The 26,903-nt window shown below is 39.4% G+C and overlaps 1 protein-coding gene across 2 annotated transcripts; it reads right to left on the bottom strand.

Moving 5' to 3' along the window:
* Positions 1–2,501: 2,501 nt before the first annotated feature.
* znf281b (zinc finger protein 281b) lies at positions 2,502–21,644 on the bottom strand. 2 transcript variants are annotated; one of them, XM_067968946.1, is made up of 7 exons: positions 21,535–21,644; positions 14,841–15,238; positions 10,471–10,596; positions 7,678–7,798; positions 7,373–7,456; positions 7,086–7,204; positions 2,502–5,434 (listed from the first exon to the last, which is right to left on the bottom strand). In XM_067968946.1, the coding sequence occupies exons 2-7, from the start codon at positions 15,192–15,194 to the stop codon at positions 3,875–3,877; spliced, it is 2,364 nt and encodes a 787-aa protein (XP_067825047.1). In that variant the 5' UTR covers positions 15,195–15,238; positions 21,535–21,644; the 3' UTR covers positions 2,502–3,874. The 2 variants fall into 2 exon arrangements, with proteins under 2 accessions (XP_067825047.1, XP_067825048.1); XM_067968947.1 differs by lacking the exon at positions 21,535–21,644 and adding an exon at positions 15,666–15,745.
* Positions 21,645–26,903: the final 5,259 nt, after the last annotated feature.

The raw sequence follows: 26,903 nt of genomic DNA, 5'->3' as shown, positions 1-26,903 counted from the left end.
AAGGATCAGTAGCCAATTGCCCTCAAATTGGTTGTAAAAAAGAATGATGGAATCATTACAAGTCATTTTGGGGATCACTTGACAGTTCCCTTGTGGAAAAAAAAATATATAGTAGAGATAATCATTTCTGATCTATTCAATTTTACTCCATTTGCACCAAGGTGGGAAAGGATAAACTGTGACTTTAATTGATTTAATCTCATTAGGTTTTGGCTAAACATCTATGTCTTTTAAATGGTGTGGTCTTCTGCTAAGGGGCCTCAATGTGAATTTGCCCTTTCTTTGAAGAAAATTCTTCAGTCAAGATATCTTCAAGACTGTAGGACATGCACAATTGGAAAACTAAACTGATTTTTCCCTCATTATTAGGATCACTCCTTTCCATTGTGCAATTTCTCCCCTTCCACAGTAAAGCCTGTTCACTACTGCCATTGTGAAGCAAGGGCTGCAATCTCTCTCCTCATTTATATGATTGCTGCTTGATTCAGCAATGACTACAAATCAGCAGTTCAAAAAGACACTCATCCATAGGATGGAATTCTGACCTGGAATGGAATTCAAGTTTGCAACTTGAAGTGAGGTAAAGTCCATCAACAATGAAGTGACTATTCTTGTTCAAATTGAAACATTTGTTTTTGTTTTGAAAAACTGTGGAAAAAAAGGGACAAGATTCTAATCCAACCAATTAGCACAGGAAATATAAATCATTACAATTTTAAAATCACACATGGGTTTTTGCTAGGCAATGAAAGTGAGAGATCAACTGAAATGCATGACAAGCATCTGAAACAATTTGCAGAGCATTTTATAGTTGGGCTTTACTGCAAGTCACAAACAATTTCTACCCTTAAAGGCAGTGAACATGGAACAAGTTCACTGTTCATTTGGACAGGACATAAGTCAGAAAATAATCATTTTCTGCCAATTTTAATAGACATTAAAAATGCTTGGACTTTTGCAGGTTTAATCTACAGTCTATCTATTTTCAAAATGTACTGCCAACGCCTTCAGAATTGGGCTTTTAGAGTGATTTAGTTTTATATAATTACTGTATTAGCAGTTTTGGTTTCTTAATCTTGTGGTCAGTAAAATGAAATTATCCAAAATGCAATTAATTTTTATTTTTTAAAAAAGAAAAAAATTGCAGAAGACTACAACTCTTTCCCCCCCCCCTCACCCCAAGTATTCTTTACTTCACTTACAGTACAACTTAGCTATGTTTTACAATTGAAGGACGTGGATGGCAATGGACCAACACAGTCAAAACAGGCTCAACATCCTAGTCAAAAAGATTTCTTGGCAAAATATCATGGGGAGAAAGAAAACATATTTAAGCATATTTCTCTTTGCTTAGGCAGACCAATGTACTTTAATTCCAGTAATCACATTTGAGGATTTTCATGGTTTATTTTTTTTCTATATTAGAAATTCCAGAGTATGCCAGTCAGCATTTACTGGCAGCTGCTGCAAGCTGGGAAGCAATAGACAATTCTGTTGCGAATGAATACACCTCATAATATTATAAACAGATATAATTTGGAGCCAATTAGCTCTCCGAAACAAGGGAATTAATGCTTTAAAGTGGAGAATATTTACCTCAGATTTTCCCCGCGTGGTGCCGTAGGAAATTACTAAGGGGAACACGGTGATAAGCTGGGGCTCTTCAGCCTCAAAGAAAGATGACTCAGAAGGGGCATTCCAGCAATCAGAGTAAAAGAACTTTCAGATAATTCAGGGCAGCAGGACAAAAGGATTCAGAGTTGCGATGGGAAAATTTAGGACAGATGGAATGGGTTCCCAGGAAGTGTTTGAGCTGAGGTCACTGGATTAATTTAAGAAACAGCTGGCTGCTGTAATGAGCAGACAACAGACTTGGTATTTTGGAAGGACGAGACCAAATGGGCTGAGGGCCTTCATCCAAACCTATCTTGTCACAATGTTAATTTCAAGTCCTGCACTAGATTAGAATTTTAACAGTTAAGGAAAATCTTATTTCACTACACTGGCCAACGAGCAGAGTTTTCTTTCCTCTGTGGACTAGTTCTACTGGAGACTGAGTCAAAAACGTTAGATCAGTCTGACAAAAAATAGGCAGTGTACTGACTAGGTGGACATGCAATCTCAATGAAAAACGCTGGGCAGCCTATGTACTGTTTAATTTACACTGGTTTTAAAGATCCAGTTTGTTTAATGATGATGTACAGTTAAGCTCAGTAAGCAATGCAAACACTGCTAGTGTGGTTCTAATGCAGGTCCAACACCAATGTTAATCATATCAAGACACTAGGGAGGGGAAGCTTAGATTCACCATTACTGTTGCTGGCAGACAATTTCTGATCACTGCACCACTAGATGTATTATAGGTAGAAAAACTCTAGAAGAGACAACCTTGACTCTAGACATACAAACCACAACCAGAGTTTATCTAGTATTCCATTTGCTCTTCCCAGATAAGGGAGATTTTCTAACTGACCCTTGAAATAATTCAAGTCAAATACAACTTTTTCAAACACAGTATAATTGTTAGAAACTTTACAGACAACTTTCTGAAACTACACAAACTATTTATGAATTATAAATAATGAAGCTTATGTACTGTAATCACTTGTGGCCTCAGGCATCCAGGATGGAATACAGAATCAAAGTAAAATTACTTTGAATATATACAATGAGGCCAACCAGGCATTCATCGGTTTAACTAGATGTTACTTTTTGACCATTTCTCGTTTTTCAACTTCTTACAACTCAAAACAAAGCAGCAAATTACCACACACTTTTAATGGCTATTATATTAGCAGGTTGTTACCATCAAACTGATGGGTATATCTGAATTATAACACTATGCTTTTGCAACACTATGAAATGTATAAAAAGACTTTATGATCTAGCATACTGAACTTTTCAATATACTTTGCACCCATAGTTTTCACTGTACAGCACTGCAGTTTTATCCTTTCACCCTGTACTTTGTAGTTTTCTAAAAACAAAGGTTTTATTTTTCCTGTAAACATTGCTAACGTTAACAATAGCATCCAATGGGAATTATTACATTTATGCAATGTTGATTCATGCTACTTTCACTACTGATACTTGCATTGGTACCTGCCTATTCACGGCTTTTAAAATGTAGAATGAGGTAAATAAAGTCTTGTCCTACCTAATTTTTTAAAGTTTATTTTTAACTTTTTTTTATTACTACACTAAAATTAAATTGGTCAAATCATTAGTTCTTTCCTTAATGAGGCTGCTGCTTTGCAGTTTCAAAGCTGTTTTCAGGGACCAAATGCTTCAATGCACAGACGTGCACAGCAAATTTTCCAACATCAAAGTTCTGTTCCCCTTTCAAGTCAGTGCTTGTGGAATTTGTTTCAACAGAAATCTCCCCTTACTGCATCAAATGTTTCCTGAGTCATACTATAAACTAGAGCATAGCTCAATATTAATGATGTCGCTAGTTTTGAAAATTGAACTTTGAGCATTTCCCTGATGCTTTAACAGTTATGCTTTTCCATTAACAGTACAGCTGAATTTTAAAAAAACACAAATCCCACAAAAAAACATTTAACCCCATCCAAGTCATGCTATTTTGCTAAAACATTTTCCAATCCACTGAGAAAAAAAAAATCCAGACTTATTTAATTTTCTGCCTATCCACCGTGTTTAAAATTTATTCCTAATACAAACTGTTCTAACATGATTACAGACTGAATGCACCAAACAAAATGGTAAAATGTTGCATTGGAAGGGCTTCATTCATTTTACATTTTTTCTCAGAACCTGATATATAAACATTTGGACTGGCAATGTGCTTACACATGGTTAAAAGCATGGTATCAAGCACTCAAGGCCCTCCAGCCTGGTCATACTTATGACCTTACCTGTAACTTTGGCTGGTTGGAGTCTTGGCTCCCGTACTAATTGGCTCATTAGCATCAGACAACAAATTAGTGTACCCTGAGAATTCAGAAACTGTAGTCCTTATTCTGTGGCCTGCCTCTTCGTTGGTGCCGCTGCTGAAGGTCATTGGCACTCTACCACCTGACTTGAACTGAGATCCAAAGGCCTGGGCAAAATTCTCAATCTGATAGACCTGATGATTCAGGCCAGCCTCCAAGTTCTTTTGTTGTTCCAGCTGCCCAACCAACTCCTGAGATGGCGTCAGCCTTTGATGAGCAGCTTCTGTACTGGGAAAGTGAATGCCAGGTTGGGAACTTCCAACCAACAAACCAAAATGTGACTTTGGTGAGGTGGTTGGCAACACTGAGGTAATAGATGGACTGAAACCACACTCGAGTGCAGGTGTGGTGTAAGCCTGTTTGTCAGGGAATAAATTATGGCTAGGGAGACTTGATGGAAGACTAGTGGGACAAAACTGCATCCCTGGGCTTAGTGAAAAACCGTCGCCTTGACTTGTTCTCTCTAAAGCTTGCTGGAGGTACTTAGAATATTCTTGGAGCATTCCTGTTTTGTCACCACGAGATGCATGTGGTTCTGGGCAAACAACTTCCTCATGTATCTCTGGATTTTCTCCTGAAGAATGGATCGGGATATGTTGGTCAGTAATATCAAAAGGAACATCATGCTGGCCCTCATGTTTGTGGGAATATTGGTCCAGAAGGCTTTGAAGGACCTCATCTGGAATTCCAGACTTATCATGACAGACTTTCACATCCACATTCATTGGAGAAGAGTCCAGCAGCGTAAGTGAGGCTTCGTTATCCATCACACTGGCAACTGCTGCCTGAATTACGGACTGTTGAGATGCTATCTGTCCTATACTTACTGCATAGTCATTGTTACTGGAGGCAGCTTGCAAGTATCTTTTTTTCTTAAAAAACTGCATGGCGTCATCATAGTTGCAGTTACTTGCCTGTTCTGTTTTATTGCCTGTGTTCTGCAGCAAGACAATATTATCCATGCTGCTGCTATTGTTCAATTCCAGAGTCCCTTGCTTATTAGCCATCAGCTTTTGTCTCACCAGCTCCGAGGCAGGTATAACAAGATGTGTTGCATTGTTCATACCTGTTCTTTGAGGGCTCTTCCGATTCACTTTTTTGATTACCAATTTAGGTGCTCTTGTTTGTAATTCCTCTTCACTTGTACTTCCCAGCTTCATACTAGAGGACACCATCGGCATCTCAACAGCATATTCATGCATGTTATATACAGACAATTTATCTTTGCAGCTGGTTAAGCTACTTGGCAGTTCAGAGATATTGGATTTATTCTTTTTGCGGACTGCCTTGTCCTTAGTCTCCTGAGATGTAGCTTTTGATTTTGCTTTTTTGCGAGCACCTGTAGTTCCCTGAGTTGATGTGAAACAACCATTTCCCATTTGATTGGATGGTCCAGGTTCCATTCCATTCTCACTTTTACCAAGGACTTCACCACATGTTCGTCTGTGCTTTAATAACCTGTCTGTTCTGGAAAAATACTGAGGAAAAGATGAAAAGCAGAATTGAAAGATTTTATGCAAGAATATTTTATAAACATATACAAACAGAAATATTGAATGACCTTTGAACCAAAACAGGAGCTTCTACTTTCTCCCCAAAATAAACTCAAATATTTCATTATACACCAGTGGTCAAAGGGCAATTATTGCTCCCACTGAAAAAGAGGATGTTTAACTTAATTAAATGTGATTTCCACACAAACACAAGCCACATACACGTTGTGGGGTGGGGGGGGGGGGGAAGGAAAGAAAGAGATGAGGGTTTACAGTGTACAAAAATAGGAAAGTAGTTGCTGGGGTCTTGCTATGTGCTGGCTAACTACCCAGTGTGTGAAGTCATCCAGGACCTCAATCTTGCTACCAAGTCTCTCACTGAGGTGTGGTTGAGGAATTGATGTCGAGAGATGTAAACAGGAAAGGAATCTGTATGACACATGACTAGATAGCTTAACATTAAGCTTATGCTGGTTGCAAATGGCTCAATCAGCTTATTCTAGTGAACAGCTAAAGCAGACTAGGAAGGTCCAGGTAAGATTCTTGGTTTGTGATAAGTTAAATGATCTTAGATGAAGCAGTTGCAGAGATATTACAACAGGCCTCAGCATCGCCAAGTTTTGAGGGCAGGGAAGAGGAAGGGGAGCCAGAGGGAAAAAATGACCAAGATTTCCCTCTCCTGTCATTACCCTGATGTGTGCATGTGGAAGCTTGGTGATAGATTGGGCTAAGCTGTGATGCCCCCATGGGTGAATAACCTGTCAATATTTGCTGTCAAAGCTAATGCACAAATAATGGCACTATGGGAAAAGTATCACAGGATGCCCAACGCCCATGAAATCATACCGCAGCAAGGAGCCAACCACTCCAAGAAAGTAGGGAAATGGAGAAAATTGGTGGTGGGATGGAAGCTTCCATCACGATGAACCAACACACCACTGCAACATGCTGCAAGCTGTTACAGGCTAACCTAATATGGTACAAAACCATTTTAAAAACTTTTCATGTTTTACAAGATCGCAATCCAAGGAATCAAATTTAGAAAATGTCTACCAATATTTTGTTAGAATGATCCCAGTCACCTGCAACATCCTTGAAAAGCCCATTTTCCATACCACAAACATCAGAATAAAAAAAGTAACAATTCATTTGGTTTATAGAATCATAGAAATTTCAGCATAGGATAATATTTGGCCTATTGTTTCTGATTACGTATTTAATTCTCCACAATCTCCTTTCTGAAGATCTCTCAGCGGCTGGAGATGGGTCTACCATACTTTCACACCTCCACTCAATTTTTTTCTCTTAGGTCAGGCTACATTGACAGTAGAATGAATCAGCCATTTGTTCTTCAAACAGTGAATGATTTTGTTGGTAAATCAAATCTGGCCAATAGGTTTTCTGACTAGCAACCACCACCCCATCTCCCAAAATAAATAATTTCCCTTCCATCTATTATAAAAGCTGTTCAATTAAAGCAATACAATATTGTGATTATGGTTCCAGCTATGCAACTGGATCATACAGCCCCATCAATCCTGTCTTTATTAAATCGGACAGCTGTACTTTGCTAATTACATTCTACATCTTTTTCATTCACAAGAACTGCTTTCAAAAGTTGCAAGTTCACCAATACCTGTTGACAAGTGTGGCACTGATAAGGCTTTTCTCCACTGTGTGTTCGTTTGTGTCTCTCCATGTGATATTTCTGGATGAACCTCATATTACACTGATCACAACAGAATGGCTTCTCTCCTTGAAGGAATATATTTTAGATTGTAACATCAAAACATACACAAATTAGCACTTTTTATACACAGCACCAACACACATGTAATAACTTTACAATTAAAACAAAAGTTGAAAAATTAAAAAGCACTGAAATTAGCTGAATTAGGTGCCAAGTAACTGCTGTGTGCATACCACTGTGGATCTTCTCATGCCTTTGAAGCAGATATTTCTGAATGAAGCACATGTTGCACTGGCTACACTGGAAAGGCCGTTCACCTACAAGAACAATTTTAGAATTATCCCTCCAACACAGGCTGTCAGGTCAAACTTAATTGTCTCAAGTAAGAACTGTAGCAAGCAGTTCAAAAGTAAAGAAGCAATAAATAATACTATGCACAATATCAAAACCTCATACTAAAAGCACAAAATACTGCATGGAAAACAGTAGGAAAATTCATAGCTTACTTCCAGTACTATCAATACTTTTCATTCCTTACCAGTGTGAATGAGCACGTGGCGACGAAGGTGGTAAGAACTACGGAAGGAGGCACAGCAATGCTCACATATATGAACCTTCGGACCATGTAAAAGATTGGTACCATCTCCACCTGTTGAAGACTAGAAGGAAAACAATTCCTTGTTAAAGACCAAGAACTAATTTGATTAAAACACAATCAAGCTCAAGACCGTGGTGAGATAGTTAAAGCCTGTTTGGATGTGATGGTAGCAATTTAATCATTGTAATGAATTATCTTCTCCGATGGAGGTAATCGGAAAAGTTGACAGGACATGCACGTGGATGTAATATTACTAGTCAATCTCCTGTGGCATCACATGAGAAGTCAAAATTATGTGTAGTCTTCAGGTGAGTTGAGGGCAGGGGGCGATCGGACCGGTATGTGCAGATGTATTTCGGTCTCTATTTTGAAGTCATACATTCTGTCCTTATTTCTGTATTTTCATTTTAAATTCCTATGTCCATATTTATAATGGAAACTGCCTATGTAAACTTGCATGCTGTAATTACATCCCCTGATGTGGTGGACATAGAAACTTATAATGGAAAAATTTGACAGGAAGTGTGCACAGCGCTAAGATTTTTAATACATTTATATATAAATAATAGGATAGTCAACAAGTGCAGAAGAATCAGTGAATGGCTAGATTTCAAATGCAATATTTTGCAAATAAACCTCTAAATTTTATTATACTGAAAACAAAGCATAATTCTCTTAGAAGTCGAGAATCAATCTATTTTGCTCCATTTTTCGGTCATATCCCCATTTTCTGTGCAGGTACACGGGTGGCTTTTTATAGAATAGATTACTCAGGTTTTAACATTGCTTATATGAAAATATTCAAACCTTGCTCGGCTTAACTCAGTTGGAGATTTATTGTAATTGTTCAGGAGCATTTTGCTTGCTTGCAAAATGTAAGCTTTTTTAAAATCTGCTGTCTTGAGATTTTGACTGGGCCAAGTCATTAGTAAAAATAAAGATACATTTTGACCTACATGCCCGTATTGATTAATACAAAAAATATCACTGTTTTTCACTGGGTAATCATGATTCATTTTGTGTCACCTGAACAGCTGTCTGCAAGTGTTACACAGTTGTACTTCAGGCATGCAGTTGCCACTAAGTAGATATTCACATGCAATTCTTTCCACCATCTACAAGGCACAAGTCAGGAGTGTGATGGAATACTCTCCACTTGCCTGGATGAGTGCAGCTCCAACAACACTCAAGAAGCTCGACACCATCCAAGATAAAGCAGCCCGCTTGATTGGCACCCCATCCACCACCCTAAACATTCACTCCCTTCACCACCGGCGCACTGTGGCTGCAGTGTGCACCATCCACAGGATGCACTGCAGCAACTCGCCAAGACTTCTTCGACAGCACCTCCCAAACCCGCGACCTCTACCACCTAGAAGGACAAGGGCAGCAGGCACAAGGGAACAACACCACCTGCACGCTCCCCTCCAAGTCACACACCATCCCGACTTGGAAATATATCGCCGTTCCTTCATTGTCGCTGGGTCAAAATCCTGGAACTCCCTTCCTAACAGCACTGTGGGAGAACCGTCACCACACGGACTGCAGCGGTTCAAGAAGGCGGCTCACCACCACCTTCTCGAGGGCAATTAAGGATGGGCAATAAATGCCGGCCTTGCCAGCGACGCCCACATCCCGTGAACGAATAAAAAAAAAACATGCGCGCCATTTTGCTGCAGATGCTGGTGTTATACTTCAGACAGCAGGCAGATACAAAAAAGACATGGTTTGGGAAGAGGAGTGGGAAAGAGGATTAAGAGGATATGTCTGAGGAATAATTTGTGGGCTGAATAATAGTGTTCTAGTAAAATGGCCTGTGACAGCTACAATGGCAAGGCCATTGAAGTGGGTTTAATTTAAAAATGGGAACACTGAAAAATATCCCACTAGGTGAGAGCATTTCTTACACTGGATGAGTGCCATTGGTTATTAAGGAGTCACACAAACAGCAATTGTTTAGCACGCGCGTGCGTACACACAACACACACACAGTTACTTGAGCACTTCAATGATATAGTTGGACCTGTGCCAGCACTTAGGGATCTAGAATTGCTACTATCTGACCCACATTCTCAGATCCATAACACCCATTTAGAGGCTTGCACTGCATTAGGTGATCTCCTAGTTTCTTCCTATAGGCAATGTTGAGCACATTACTGCCTTCATTATAACCAGGTTAAGCAAAACACTATTGAATTTTAATAGATCTGTAATCATCTGAAGATTTGTAGAGAAATTATTTTAGTCATTGATTTTTTAAAAATATTTTTATTTCAACGGCAAGTGTTGGTGACAGCAGGAACAGGTTGGAGAGATTGCCAGGAGTGCGAGCTGAAAAGAGCATCAACAGATAAGCATATGTTAAATCAGCTCAGTCACATGGTTAGAGTCAACTCCTCCAGGTGGTTCAGTTGATTTTGGTAGCACTCACCACTGAAAGAAAATATTAAAAAATGCTTTACTTCCTTGATGTTGTACTCTTATATTCTCAAAACCATTGGAATTGATGCAGAACACTGCTTTAGCTTGAGTTACAAGATGACGAATTGTGTGTGCAGCAACTGATTACACACCGTAGTATAATCTTCAACCAGCACTACCCCGAGCATCTTTAAAATTTAACAGCTGTCCAGTTAAGTTCTAAAATCATTAATAAAAACTGCTGACTTCAGTAAATAGTTGACACTCTAAGCTATTTTCCAGTGTAATCAATGCACTGAAAAATATTCTTACCTTGGAAGTTTCACTTCGTTTGCGCTTGGGTTTTGTATCCTGAGATTGGGAGTTCTGTTTCTTTGCCCTCTTAATATTCCCTTGTTTTGGAACAGTGAGGTAATCTTTATCATATCTAACTTGTGACTGGAGGAAAAAAAATTATGAAATGTTAATTTTTGTAGGAACTTGTTATTCTATGCTGGGTCCTAAAATACCATTTGTGCCCAATTTTTCAACAAAACTGTTATTTAAAATTCAGAACAGTTCAACAATCACATCAGTTCATTCCAACACATTGAGAAATGGCAGATTCAAATTTTGTTTAAGCCACTTTTTTTTAAAAAAAGGATGTTTCTTCTCTCCTTCCATACACCATGCCTGGCTGAAAACGCGAACAGGCAACCCATAACCAGACCTCTGCCAAGTTTACTCTGCAAGTAGCAGTTAACTTGTGTGCGACAGCAGTACAGGATGACCTGTCTTACTCTATTGGGTAAAGGTGCATGGCCTTCTGTGAATTCCTCCTCAGATAGCCATATTAAAATTGGAACTTATTGCAGGGGAAAATTGCAGACATGAGCTTGCATTCTACTCATCTGTGATGAACTACACTGGTGAGCTAGGTCAGCTGTTGTCAAAGCATTACTATCCTGGAACAGTTCTACTACAATGACATACTGTAGTTTTTATTGGGCAGCAAAATATGAGATCCAGGCAATAAACTGCCACTGATTTTTTTGACAAAAAATACTGCCTAAACATTGATTACAAGGACAGAAAAAGCACATTTGCGTTCACAAATATTTTCACAAGCAAGATTCTTCTAAGTAACAAGTCACTTAAAATGTTAAGTTAATGGAATTCTAATTTAAATAAAAACACAATGTACTATATGTATGTACTGTAACTTCCTGATAGCATACAACAGGTCATTCTGGCCCCAAAATATAATCAAAGCATTGAAAGGCAGCAAAGAACAAATATATTTAACAAGTAAATCTTTTAATGAGTTGAACCACTCCTTTGTATTCGGTCCTTTGTTGTTAAAATAAATTACCAATTCAGAAATAGTTCAGGCATTGATAAACATCCAGCCTAAGTTTTCAAAGTAGCTTTCCGGTAGCAGGGCCAGCTAGTGTAGAACTACAGGACCAGATATGAATCCCAGTCTCAGCAATAGTTTTTGAGTGACAACCTTTGAGTACAAGTCAAGCGGCAATTATTATTCATTAAGAACCTGATCCAGAGAATTAAGCTAAAACATAATCTAAACTTGTTTCACTTTCCAATAGCAAAAAACAAACTTGCCAGGGCTCCAACTCCACTGTTATTCAGTGACCACAGCTGGAAAGTGTATATATGGGGACAAGGTCTGGCTGCGATACCTTCATATACTGCCTAGATTCACGCATTAAGAATGACCATTTTGACGAGGTACTGGAGAGTTGCCAGTTTCTGTGGAACTGCACTCCAACATGAGCAAGGACCTTGGGGGTGGGAAGAGAAATTGGGGGGAAAAACCCACAACAGATGTAACGTACCTGATAGCGACAGTCACCACATAGTAATTCTATTGGCCGGAGGGTTGGGGGGGGAGGAGAATACTCTAAAATTCCTATTTTCACAAGGAGATAGATTAATTGTGATAATCTACAATCATCTTCTGTCACTGAATTAGAACATCTCCAACAAGCAAATGGAGTTCAGCAAACCCTAGGGATAACGTAGGGAACACCACAACTGGTTGTGCTTTCAAAAAGATTTTTGGGAGGACGGGATAAGAAAAGGGAGGATGAGGCAGGATTAAAAAAAGCTAGTAGCACAGTGACTGAATTTTCACCTCTAGCACCTTGGTTCTAATCCAGTCAAGAGTGATATAATGAAAGTCACTCCTCTCTCTGCTTCAAAAGGTCCTCTGTGAAAAAATAAACTACTCAGTAAGGTCTTCTTTATTCCTTGAATATGTACAGGATTAGACCAATATCAACCAACATCATTAAACAGATTATCTGGTCATTTACCTAATTGCTATGCAACGGGTCCTTGCTGGGCACAAATTGCCTACTGTGTTTCCCTATATTAAAACAGTGACTACACTTGAAAAGTACTTCATTGTCTATGAATCGCTCTGGACCATCCGGAGGTCGTGAAAGGTAAGTATTTTCTTCCTCGTGTCAAATAGATGCTATAGAGATACTCCAGAATATGTGGAACATCAAAAGATACAGCTAACTCATTTAATAGATCCCTTCACAAACGTTTTCCATTTTGAGCTTAAGATTATTAGCGGATGCTCAGCATCTGCAATTGGGAACAGAAGACCATGATCTAATATGGTCATCTTTCAACTAACAGGTCTTTAACTGATATGGCTCCAACTGCAAGAGGAGACCCCTCCTGCAAGGTAGCATTATAATGCCCAAGAACTACTGTTTGCATGGTCACAAAAGCAGCGTACCTTTCATTCCACTCATACCTTTACAAATGGAGAAACACATACCTAAAAAGAAACATTTTTTACACAGCGAATTATGATGATCAGGACTGCACTGCCTGAAAGGGTGGTGGAAGCAGATTCAATAGTAACTTTCAAATGGGAATTGGTTATATATTTGAAAAGGAAAAATTTACAGGGCTTTGGGGAAAGAGCAGTGGAGTGGGACAAATTGGATAGCTCTTTCAAAGAGTTGGCACAGACATGATGGGCTGAATGGCCTCCTTCTGTGCTATATGATTCTATGAAAACCCAGTCAAGCCAGAAAATTTACAGAATGTTTGACGCATCTCACTACTCCTGTAGAGTGATTGGTTGAGTTGTTCCTAACTTTTTAAGTGACGAGAGATCAGGTGTAAGGAGCAAAGTACCTTTAGATGGGTCTTTATGTAGGAGACCACATCCATCACTGCCTAACTAAAATAACACTGCATTCTCACCATATGATTACTCCTGGAATCTATTAAGATAGGTTATAGTCCTACAGTATGCTTTCTTCAAATTTATTTGTCCTTGGGATATGGGTGACAGTGGCAATGCAGCATATATCACCCACCCCAAGTTGCTCAGAGGGCATGAAGAGTCACCCATTACAAGACTCCAGTCTCACACTACGTGGTGGACTTACACCCATCAGGGCAACTAGGGATGAAAAATAAATACTGCACTGCCAGTGTTGCCCACATCCCAAGAACCAATAAATAGAAAGCACAGGACTATAATCGAATTTAATAGACTCTAGGGGGAACCATAGTTCCGGACTGGAGTTATGTGCAGGCCAGACCATGTGAGGTGGCAGGCGCCCTTCCCTTGAAGACATTAGTGAATTTTAATTACACAACTTGCCATGTTGGGATCTGAACTCATGACCTCTGTATTGTTAGTCCAGTACCTTAACCAGTAGGCAACCATATCCAATACATATGGAAAATATGGATTAGCAAGAATGATTAATCTCAATCAGGCAGAACATAAAATATCTCCTGCTGGAGTGAGATGGATCATTCTTCTTCATTCCATATCTTCCACATGTGGGAAATGTCATAATTCTTACTAATCTGGTAAAGACAGTTCTTCTGAGGTTGGGGTTACAGCATATTGTTGAATCAAAGCATCCAACAATACCTGATGCTGACATTGGGATGTCAAAGTGGAAACTAAATGTTCCATCTCCTAGCATTGATTTACTTCACTGTAATAAGCAAAATTGCAGAGTTTTTCTTCAATAGGAGGAAATGGAGAAAAAGAGAACACAAAGAGCAATTTAAATTTAAAAACAAATTAAGGGGCTTCCCGATAGTTCAATAGATAAATGAACCATGTAGCATAATACTGAACCACAGAACAGGTTTGATCCCAAGTCTGCACTGAACTAGCTGTTCTGCTAATGGGGGCATTACAATTAGCTTCAACATCCCTGTGATGGGAAGGGAAAAAAGAAAATATGCCACCCTTCCTTGCTATTGCATGGTTCCCTACTGGAAAGTATATACTTAAGATATTGGAAGAGCACAGTATCAGGCTCAGCTGCAAAACCTCCCCCACATGGAGAAATGGGCTACCGATATTTGTCTTCTGAGCTCACACATGAAGAATGACTGCTTGGGCAAGATACTCAAGGGTTACCATCACATGGGGCATCGTATCGTAAGTGTGAGGCATTGACTTCAGGTGAGATAGGAGTAAAACTGAGGAAAAATAATTCAAATGGTCTGCTCAAAATATTAAATTGATGCCCGTATAAAATTTCAGTCTGGTACAAGTACTATCTGGACCAATGGTAAAAGTTCATTCATTGATACACTGGGCAAAAAATAAATTTATTGGATTTAACTCAATAAAAACATGCAACTATCGAGCAGTGTAAGGGATGGAATGGGAAATTAATACTTACTACAGCGGTATGATTCAGGTTATGGGTCAAGATGCTCTGTCCCCTGCCCATCTCCTCTTCCTCGAGAAGTTTATTCTTAAAAAATACAAATCCATCATGCGCGGAGAACTTTTTCTCTTTAACATCAGAGATGGGCTGCATATATTCTGAAGGATATTTTTCTGCTGGAGCGTCGGGATCCTTTTTGAGGATCAAATCCTGAGGTACAGTAGGTGTGACAGAATGGGTAGCGAGGCTGGTAAAATTTGTGATTGGTGGGAGGTGACTGAACATGATCATACCAGAAGAGAAGTTTGGTTCCATCCCACCGTTCCTGAGGAATTCGTTACCTAACTTGTCATGAACAATGCTCATGATGTAAGTTTAAAATTAATCAAAGCCAGATCGACAGCACACTCCTGAAGTAATGAGAGGAGAAAAATGTTAAGACATATAAAACAGCAAAGTGTACAACGTCACACACTATGTCACTCACTGGGTTAAAAACAAATTTACAATGGCGCTTTACTAGTCATAGCACTGACTCCCAACATTTATGTTGCACGGATATATATATTGCACTCCTAATACAAGAGTGCAAGAAGATGCCTATGTTGAAGTCAGTTACTGGGTCTTGGAACCTTTTATCCATTAAAGCGAATTACAAATACACTTAACCTAGATGGAGAGGTGTAGCTGTAGGATCAAGTTCCGTTTATAAACCACTCAAAACTTTTCTCTTGATGCTTATGACATCATAATCACTCAGCTGTGCAGTTGCCTAGTAACAGATTCTTATTCATTGTTTTACTGAAGATACAAGTTGGTAGGTCTGAACTTTCATACCTAGTTTTTAGAACTATACACCCATGATGGTCAAATTACTTGGGCACATAACAGAAAGCATCTGCTTCTTCATCAGGAAACAGTGTGACCTGGACAAAGTACTGAAGTAGAAAGAATTATACATCAATCTGGTTATATTAAAATTAAGTAAAATAGATTCAAGTGATGGTTTACTGAAATATTTTGCTGCTTTTTCAAAGAAAACTAAGTTTTTTTTTTAAAAAGGCAACTTTCTCTATTCAATTTCGGCACGTCACCCTGCCTCTGCCATGTTCTAAGTTACTTCTTTGGTTATGAGAAACAGGTATGTTCAAAAGACCAATGTTCTGTTTAAGGCAACATCGTTACTTCCTTTTTCAGCTGGATAACCCAGCCTGGGCTTCAGTCTTCACCACTGCTTCTCTTGAATGGTGAAACAATAGATATAGAACACCTATTATATCTCCGTACGAGAACAATTGACAAAACACTCAATATGAGGAAGTGCGTTTCAGAGTTGACCTGGAGCTCAAACTAGTGATGGTTTAATTACAAAATCAAGCACTCAAAAAGCTTGAACAGCTACTCGATACTACACTTACTTATAATGTTAGGTTTAAGTAATCAAAGGTCATTTTAATGGTGTGAATTTCCTCAAAGCTTACTTTCTGTAGAATGTTGGTTTTATGTTATTTCTCATCCCTTATGCAACCTCCTGGGTTACACAGCATGAACTTCAGCTGAAAGGGGCAGTAGGCAATCAAAAACATCTTTGTAGACTTGACAAATGCTACTCAGCAATCAGGGTCTGAAGTGTGACACAAGTTGGAAGTCCTGGCAATTGTTTCTTCTTACCGTCCCACTTTATCTATGCCAAATATACTATTTCAGTAAACAACTTGCATTTCTATAGCACCTTTATCTCAAGGCACTTCACAGGAGCAGTTTTCAAACAAAATCTGACACCGACTCATGTAAGGAGATATTAGGACAGGTGACCAAAAGCTTGGTCAAAGAGATGGGTTTTAAGGAGCGTCTTAAAGGAGGAGAGGAAGAGAAGCAGAGGGGTTTAGGGAGAGAATTCCAGAGTTAGGGCCTAGGCAGCTGAAGGCACGGCCGGCAATGGTGGAGCAATTAAAATCAAAGATGCACAAGAGGCAAGAATTGGAGGAGCTCAGAGATCACAAAGGGTCGTAGGGCTGGAGGAGGTTACAGGGATAGGGAGGGTTTTGAAAACAAGGATGAGAATTTTTAAAATCGAAGCGTTCCCAGACCGGGTCAGTGTAGTCAGTGAGCACAGGAGTGATGGGTGAATGGGATTTGGTGCCAGTTAGGACGTGGGCAGTAGAGTTCTGGATGAGCTCAAGTTTACAGAGGATGGAAGATGGGAGGCAGGCCAGGAGAGCATTGAAATAGTCAAGTCTAGAGGTAACAAAGGCACGGATGAGGATTTCAGCAGCAGTTCAGCCGAGGCAGGGACGGAGACGGACGATGTTACGGAGGTGGAAGTGGGCGGTCTTGGTGATGGAGAGGACGTGTGGTCGGAAGCTCATCTCAGGGTCAAATAAGAAGCCCATACTTTGTCAATAGAGGCTAGGATTCAAATGCATGTCTTGCAATTTGATAACTGTATAAATCTATTGTGCCACTGTGCTGCAAAATCCAAACTCAGTATTTGTTTCACATTATAGACTGAACAGCTACCCTGGTGGCTGTGAGTTTATCCAGTGAGTAGCTGAGCTTAGGGAGGGGAAAACTGGCCACAGTTCCATTGCTGACCAGCATCTTTAGTATTACAATGCCTTTAGGAGGGGAGAAAATTGGCAAGAAAAAAATGTCAACTAATTACAATAAAAATTTACAATCAGCAGGAATTAGGTTTCACAATGGGTTAAACACTGGCCTCTTACCTCGAGGCCCGGGCTCAAATCCAGCCCATTGCCTCGGTCTGTTGGATGTAAATGTTCTATGTGAAATGAGTTTAAGCATTCTCAGTCCAGTTCCTAGTAGGCATGGGCCTACAACATAAAACTGTCCTTAATTTGGCAATCTCACTTAGACAAGGCCAAAGGATGATTAGTGTGGTAAATGGGAAAATTGTCACCCTGATGCAGTATGGAGTGCTCTTCTGAGGTATGGGCTGAGGCACAGAGTAAAGGGAACCCTCCTCTATATATGACTGTACTATACCTGAGCTGGGGGTGCTTGATGGTGACACAGGCTTCCAGAAATGGGAAGAGCCACATTTTCCAGCACAAACATCTCTCACCCCATGATAACTTTTTTTAAAAAAAAGGAAAAACATTTTTTCTACAATGAGTAGAGCTAAACTTTAAAAATTACAAATTTACTTGAATTCCATAATGAAAATACTGCTTTTTGCCATCATGAAAGGAATACAAATTAATGTTTCACAATGGTCTTTCAAATCTTTCTAGTGCTTTCCTGAAGTTTCTCAGATTGTAAACACATAATTTTTTTCTCTAAAACCACTTAATTACATTTATTTCCAATTTTATTTCACGGCAGCACTTGGTTCGCTCCAGAAGTGGTCTGGCTCGTGGACTGCTCAATATCTGGCATCAATGTTGCTCTGCAGTTATTAACAGGAGGTGCCTTGTGTTGGGTTGACCCTAGTATGCCAATACTCATCCTTGCACTAAGTTTGAGTGCTACAGCCAGGAGTTCAGAGTCTGAAAATTTCAGGAGATGGTGGTCACATTTTTGCCAGAATTAGTGCAATAATAAAGATCTGTACTTCATGTCCTTATTTAAGGAGCACATACTATTTACTGAAACCTTCCAGCACAAGATACAAAACTCAGTCATTTTTGCAGTGCTGCATAGAAGTAAACACTTGAACTAGTGCTTCTTAGTAACAGAGTATCTGAAGCTTTCACAAGGGGATTAACACCCTCGTAATTCAATTCATCTTATAAGAAAATATTTACATAAATAATTGACTTGCACACCATAAAATGTAGACTATATACTTAAATGTAGTTGTTTATGCTTTCGTATAAATGGGAACACACAGATGCATATATACATCAGATAGATATTTAAGGACATTATAGTACTTGCTTAAATGGAAATTTTACTTACATCAGATCCAGAAACCACTAAATTTCATTGTAATTAAGATTCACCTAATTATTCTAGCTATTATGTAACAATGGAAATTAAACAAAGATGATCTTTGCTTATATATGAAACTTGCCCCGTGGGATGTTTTACTACGTTAAAGGTGCTACGTATATGCAAGTTGTTGTGGTTTTATTCCCCTCCATTACATTTTAAATGTTCAGCTCTGAGTTTCAAATTCTTTATCATATGGACTACCTGAGATATCCAGTGTTTGCACTGTCAAACCAAGTTTGCTGAAATACATGACATCTCCACATCAGAGAGCGGACCCAGGGAGAACTAAGAAGTATGGGCAAGGCACATCTCCTGCTGTAACAGGACAGAAGACATTTAGCACGTAAAATTGCAATCTCCAATAGGAAGAAAAAGGCTGAAATGTGGCAGCTGTGTGAAAATTGAATATATGTGAAGATTGTTAAAGGCTCTGAGGTATAAAGCGTATCATTTGACTTTGGCTGCATGTTTCATCAGTTATATGAAAAACGTACTTTACTAAAATGACATTATCCTAAATGTTATAGTAGGAAATGCCAGAGCAGTCACTGATTCCTTAGTCCTCCCTTGGTCCTGTACTTTATGCTTTCAAAATGCTGGTTAGAGAAAGTTTACAATCACATATTTTACACGCAACCCCCTTGTCGGTGATAGTGCATTTAATGGGGGAAGTATTGGGAGGGGGAGGGGAGAGGAAAGAGTACTTTCAGTACAAAATTCTCCTTTTCATTGAAGGAATTAATATTCTCACCAAAAATATGCAGTTAAGCAGGGTCACCCTCTGTGTGAGGCTGCTCTAGCGGCATCAATTACATAGAGCAGCCTGGATAGGCTCCATTATAAGTTGGTACTTGAAAATGACCCAAATGCCAACCTGGAGCTGGCCAAAACTGGGAAACCACATTAGTGGTTGGGAACGCAAATTTCCCAATCTGTAGCTAGGCTTTCTGGAATTTGGCAGTCCTCAGATTAGTTTCAAGTTGAGCCCTCACCCCCCACTATTTGGAACAGATGCACTTTGGGATGTACAGGATGTTCCCCACAAGTGATGGCATTACAGCAGCCTAACAGTGGGACCTGACTCAAGAATCTTCACAGCGGAGGGCAAATTGACTTTTCAAAGAGTCAATTTTTGGGGGTAATGCAGAGCACTTTGGACAAAAATATTTCCCACAGATTCTACTTCACCTTTTATCATCCACGTTCATGGCAACAAAGCAGATATTCTACGTAAGATAGGATCAAAGTTTGAATAGATAAAACACAGGAACAACGCAAGACTAAGAAACACCAGTGTACATGTGTTTTGTGCTACAGTGATGTGACAATTTAGTAGCATATTCATGATCAAGTAGCCTAACTCGATTAATAATGTAACATTTGGCATTCCACACACTAAATAGCTACTTCAAATAGTGATACAATAAAGCATGTTCTTCACCAAGCATAATCTGAAATGTGAATTTCAGAAAGATGCAACGATGGGGTATACAACACTGCAGTTTTTAAAAGTTAGATTTTAGACTCTGCTGATTCAGAACTGCAGTTCTTTACTTCGCAAGTATATTTTGTATCTAAAACTGTAATATCAAGAAAAAGTGACCAAAAACTGCAAGAACAAAATTCGACTTATAGGAGAGAAGACTCAGAGGTAGTGCTTTTATTGAAAAATATTCCCCCATTTTAAAGAAAAATATTTAGCTCCAAAAAATTCATAATCAACTTTTTAAAAAAAATCAGTTTTCTTACCAACAGAGGCACTCTGGAGTAGGATCTTCCTTCTTGCTAGGTCATTTCAGTGATACTGACAACAGGGAGCATTCCTGTATCCCGTTTCCATAGGAAACAGCAGGCACAACTTCAAGCGGCCTGAGCGCTGATCTGGGGCCACCAACTCCAGCTGATGTGTGGCTTCCCCGGGATTGGCACTCACAGCCAGTCTGACTCCTGTCGTTTCCTATGGAGATGCTGGGGGATGCTCTCAGTTAGTAATGTGAACAGAGCTGCCCAGTGAGTCTCCATATCAGCATGAAAAAGAAAAAAAAATCATATTTTCCTGATGCATGCATTTTCTTATATAAATATTATATAAGAAAATGCATGCATATTTTGAATAAAACCAACTTCCCTTCCTTTTAGGTGTGTAGGATTTGAATAGTAACTAAAGTATGTTAATGCATCACTTTTGGGTTTAGCTTTAAGACTAGCAAAGGATTAGGCTTGACTGGGGAAATTGCCTATTTCAAAGTATTTTTAATTTGGATGAAAATTAAATTTTCAAAGTTCTGCATTTTATTACTCTATGAAGTTACACTTTTTACTTTAAATATTAGTTCAAAAATATTGCTAGGAAATTGAAAAACAAAAAGGCAGTAGCATAGGCCCCCCTTTTAAACGTACCATAACTTCCAAGGTATTAACCTCATTTAAGTTGAGCCAATTGTAGTGAACGAGGCGTCCTGGCTTTGTCTGGAAATCGGCAGAGTGAGGTGCACTCGACTAGATTTCTTTATTAATTCTTTCGCGCAAACCTTTTCTCGGTGCCCTACAATGATTCAGGGGGTTTTTGCGAGTGTTTCTGGTCGGCTTTGCGCCGCTTTGTCCCGCTGCCCCTGCAAGCCGACTCTCGGCTCCATGCACCGAACCCGCTCACTTGATGTTCAGCGCTCGGCTCAGCCGCCACCGCGCTTCATTCGGTTTAATGTTTCCCTGCCCGGCGGCGCAAGAGCTCCCCGACCGCCTCCCTTACCTCGCATCGCCGCTCCCCGAAATTAAGGCCCAATTCAGTCTCTAGTTTGTCAACACCATTCAGCCGCTCGGCTCCTCCATCTTGGTTCAAGCTGCACGCTGGGTAATACGGGGTCTCGGATGGGGACAATCACGAGAGGAGCCGAGAGCAACCGAGCGTCTCCGAACCCTCCTGCAAACTGCGCAAGCGCACCTTGAAGAAGTTCTGCTCTTCTGTCTGACAGGATTTCTGTTTGTCTCTTTTACCTTCTTTAAAAACTGTTAAATCTTTTAACTTCTTCGAGTTCTGCCGAAAGGTCTTCGACCTGAAACGTTGACTCTGTTTCTTTCTCCACAGAAGCTGCCTGACTTGCTGAGTATTTCCAGCATTTTCTGTTTTTATTGCAGTACTGTATTAAACTGATTTATTCTGCAAGAACGTGATCATTCAAGTCATGAAAGAGCTTTTTTTTCAAAAAAATATCAATTTTTAAAGAAAATGTAGAAACTACATTCATGAAAGTTGAAGTTTAATTAACGTTCACTAGATGAACCATTTGGCCCTGTTCATTCTTCTGTAGAGAAAAAACTTGCAGTGTCCCCAATGCAGCATCCAATTAGTTCTTCATCGACTCTGTAGGTGCTTTTATATTATAGGAGGAGCACAGTCAATGAGAGCTGCATGAAGCCACTGTTGTTTTACGGGCAAACATGACATCCAAGTTGCACACAGCTAGATCTCACAAGAGACAATGAGATGAATGACCTCATCTGTTTTGGTGGTATTGGTTGAGGGAGGAATGTTGGCCAGGACAGCGGAAAAACTTCCTGCACTTCTTTGAAAAAGTAGCATAGGACTTTTACAATCACCGGAAAAGGTAGACGGGATCTCGGCTTAATGTCTCAACTGACAATGCTGCACTCCCTCAGTACTGCATTGAATTGTTCGCCTAGATTAGAAGTAAGTGAATATCTATAAACACTCACAATATTCACACTGAAATTATTTGGAAAGAGGTGTGACATTTTGGTGGTTATTAAGTTTATGTGTTAAAATTAGCATATTGTTGGAATTAACTGAACAGAAAATGGAAAGGAACAACTGAAATAAATTTGTCATCAACTGGAAAGTTGAGAGGTCTGGCAATAAAGTCAGTATATAGTCAGACTTTCAATACAATAAACAATCTATTTTCACATTATAGAAGTGTTTCCATTAATAATTTAAATTACAGATTTTTACTTCTAAAAAAATTGTGAAAATAAATGAAAAATCGTTTCACTATAGAAAAAAAACTACTTACATTTATATAGCATGTTTAACTTAACAAAACATCCCAAGGTACTTCATACTTGATGGAGAGGGGAGTCCAACCTAAACAGGAGTAGGAGGGAATTTAGGGGAGGTGGCTGAAAGTGTGGCTGAAGAAATAGGTTTTAAGGAAATTTATGAAGGTGGGGGTAAGATATAGCACAGCGCATGGGTTAAGGCCAGACACCTTAAGGCTCTGCCTAAGATGGTAGAGTAGACAATGGGGGGATCGCACAGTGGACTAGAATTGGAAGAACAGAAGGGCATAACTGGAGGTATAAGGCCATGAAGGGATTTGCAGAACAAGGGATACACTATGGATGGGGAGCCACTTGAGGTGAGTAGGGATGAGATGACAGGTGAGTGGGACGTTTTGCAGGATAGAGAAGTTCTGAATGAGTTGGAGTTTATGGAGGTTAAAGCTTAGGAGACTGGTAAAGAAATCATTGGAAAGGTTAGGTCTGGAGGTGACAAAGGGTTTCAGTAGCATGGGAGTGAGGCAAGTATGGAGAAGGGTGATATTTTAGAGGTGGAAGTAGATGGTCTTGGTGATGGAATGAATGTAGGTTTTGAAGCCCAACTCAGGATCAAGCAATGCACTACAGCTTTGCACCACTGAGTTGAACTTGAACTGAAATCCAGGAAGGGAGAAAGAATTAGAAGCTAAGACAAAGTTTCTGCCAGGGCTGAACAGGATGACTTTGGTCATGCCATTGTTGAGCTGCAAAAGGTTCTGGATCATTCACTACTTGATGCCAAACAGGAAGCACAGTGACTTTCATGGTGAGGTAAATCTGGGTGTTGTTGGCATGCATATGAAAATTGATCCCATACTTCGGGAAAATGTTGCCAAAAAGGAATATATAGAAGCAGACTAGGAGGTAGTCAATGATGGAATCTTGGGGCACACTGGAGGTGACTGCATGAGCACAGGAGAAGAAGCCTTTGCAAGAATGAGCCAGCTGCATTTGGGCAGGTAGGAATGGAACCAGGACAGTGCCAGAGAAGTGGACAACAGAGTGTGGCAGTGGAGGAGGATGGTGTGGTTGAATATGCCAAAAACTGCAGAGATGCATGATGCGCTGTGTCAGTCACAGAATTTTGTTGATGACTTTGATCAGGGCTGTGTCAGATTTGTGGACTGAAGGGATTCAAACAGGGAGAGGTCGATAAGGTATTAACACTTCCAGAACCTCAGCAAGGAAGGGAAGATTGGAGATGGGACGGAAGCTGTAGAGGATGGAGGATCAAGGGTAGGCTTTTTAAGGAGTGGAGTGATTTTGGCAGCTTTGTAAGGGGATAAAAGTGCCTGAGAGAGGGCACAGTTGACAATATTAGTGAGCATTAGCTGAGGAGGGGTTGTTGAGTTGTCAGGAGCTGAGTTGTGAGGTGGGTCTCATATGGGAGATGAGTCTAATGAGTACTGGGGTGGAGAGGGGAGAAAATATAGCATGAATTTGGGGTAGAGGGTGAGCTGGGCATGGTCACAGGAGCTTGAAGAGACTGAGGCATATGAGTGAGTAGCCTTTTGAAGACCAAGAAATCCATTAACCTCTTGCAACTGGTATCAGGCACGAGGCCAGGGAAGGGAGCTCAATAGAAGCATTTAAATCATTTTAAGGAGGCTTTTCAGAATTCTACTGTCAAAATTTACACTGGATGACCAACATAACTGTGTACTTTTTTATTGATGTGGAGATGCCTTGTGCATCCCGAAAGCTTGTGATTTTCAAATAAAGCTGTTGGACTATAACCTGGTGTTGTAAGATTCCTTACTTTTTTATTGTTTATTAAATTTAATACAGATATATATATCAGGTTCAGGCAGTTTGTATGGCTGTTCATACATTGACACCTTAAGGCAAATTGATCATTTTAAGTTGAACACATAATACTGTAGCAATAATTTGTAATATGTATCCAAGATTTTTGTTTGTGTAGTAGAAAAGGAATTTGCATTCAACAACCTCATGCTGTGAAACCCAAGGTAAGCAAACCGTCGCCAAGGACAAAGTACATTAATAAGATGATCATGTATTCTTGTGACTGGAAGTATGATGTAATGTACATTAGTGCTTCAGGCTAACAGCACTACTTTATTTTAAAATGCATTAAGCTGCAGTGCTACCCATTCAAGGCACTTTAATCTTCTATCAAATTAGTTTGACCCCGACGATAGGAATGAAAACTAAAGAAGATCAAGAATATTCATGCAAATAGAAACAGGTCAAATTAGTTATGACATGATAGTTTGTGAATGTTTGAGAGAGTGTATGTTTGTGCGTGGGGTGTGGGCGAGGGGTCGCAGGGTTCGCAATATCATTATAAGGATCTGAGGCCTAACTGCTGTCAGCTGATATGTCAAGAGATTGTTTGGATGGATTTAGACTATGAACATTGTAGTCTACAAAGATTCTGTACAAAACTGAAATGTATTGAACTACAAAATTATGGTTATGCAGAACTTCAAAATATTACAAAAGAGACTGAAAAAGTAGAAGGCTACATTTGTGACTGACCAGAAACCAAATGTTGAAATTATGCAATTGATTATGAGGTAGCCTTGAGTGTTTGAAGATCTGAAAGGAAGTTTCAGAATAAATACAGACAATTTGTGTGAATGCTAAAGCAATTTTAATTACCAGGTCATATAACTTTGCAAGACAACTAATATTAAAATTAGTGCTTATTGGGACTTCTGGGTGCAATTATATGCTGAAATTTATCATTAAGGAGAAATGGCTGCAGGCAAGGCTCCTATTCATAAATGATGTTTTGAAGATATTCAATCTTGTAAAAATATTTTGCTTGCTAATGTTCTCTGATGAATGAGACAGCGAACAATATTTAAAACATATTCGACTAAAACACTGACCTCGTGATTGTTTCCTCAAGTAACACTGAGTTTATTAGAACTTCACCTGCTTGTGATGAAATGTGACAGTTCATGCTGCCCTCATGCAGTACTAGTGGAAAAATCTAACAGGACGAAATACCCCATCAGGGTTTTCCAGAAATTAGTTATCTTATCAGTAACACTGTTAGGATAAACCTTATTGTGGCCAAGGTAGGGATCTATCTGTGTAGAAGAAATCACATGTACAGTGTATTATATTGGTGGACAAACTAGCTGCACCACTGTGTTGTCCCTACAATTGTTTTAGATCTGTAAATTTATATTTACCATTTAAAAATTCACTACATTCATTTTTACACTTTTGTTTTTAATACACAATCTTGAACCAGAATAGTGCCTCTAATTGCAGTTAACTCTGAGTGCCAGTAGCTCCATAATATTTTGTAATTCCTGGGCTGACTATTTAAAAAAAGATTTTATTGCTAAATTAATCTTTATGCTTTATGATATTTCAGTAATAATGACACTGGTTTTTTTGAACTAAAATTCCTTACTATTTAATTTTTTATAATGTATTAGATATACTAGCTGAAAACTGAAGACACCCCTAAAAAGCAATTCAAAAGGTCCAATTTTAACCAGCAGAAACGGGAGGGCAGGTAGTTAAAATCGGGGCAGCGAGTTATTCTCTCTGATCCTGCTGCCTGTAATTTTAACCTGTTTTTAGTAGGCACTTGGGACACCCGCCGGAAAGCAGCTGGGTCTTGCTGTTAAAATGCAGATCGGCCTCCGATGACATCATTGGGGCTCGTGGCTTCCCCGCCAGATCAACCTGGTGGAAAATGGATCCAGGCCAGTAGAAGGTAGGTTATTTTAATTTTTTTTTTTTTTTGTGTGCCACAAAGAGCGCACAGAAAAAGGTATTTAAATTAGGGACATTTGCTCCCATTTTTGATATTGGTCTGTGGCAGCACCTGATCTGCAAATTCCTAACCTCGCCCAACAAATCATAGCAGTAACAGTCAGGAAGCAGGCTGCAGGAATGCTATTTAAAGGGATCCTCACTTCCATTCAGGTCAGTCACTGGTTTGTCATTTTAGACTTTTGGTGGACTTGTGGGCCTTGTTTTGGCGATTTTGGCTGCAGTAGAAGTGTGTTTTTAGTTCTCAGAAGAACTTTTTAGAGGTGCACGGGTCTTTGGTTTCCCTTAACCGCTATTATT

Source organism: Heptranchias perlo, chromosome 30 (assembly GCF_035084215.1).
Source record: "Heptranchias perlo isolate sHepPer1 chromosome 30, sHepPer1.hap1, whole genome shotgun sequence".
NCBI lineage: Eukaryota > Metazoa > Chordata > Chondrichthyes > Hexanchiformes > Hexanchidae > Heptranchias > Heptranchias perlo.
This window is presented reverse-complemented; position numbering and strand designations above follow the sequence as displayed.

Coding starts and splice junctions, on each gene's coding strand:
- znf281b (XM_067968946.1), bottom strand. CDS start 15,194: ATGAGCATTGTTCATGACAAGTTAGGTAACGAATTCCTCAGGAACGGT. Junction 10,597..14,840: donor ACCTGAATCATACCGCTGTA/GTAAGTATTAAT, acceptor TTTTTCCTCCAG/TCACAAGTTAGATATGATAA. Junction 7,799..10,470: donor AACGAAGTGAAACTTCCAAG/GTAAGAATATTT, acceptor TTTTCCTTCTAG/TCTTCAACAGGTGGAGATGG.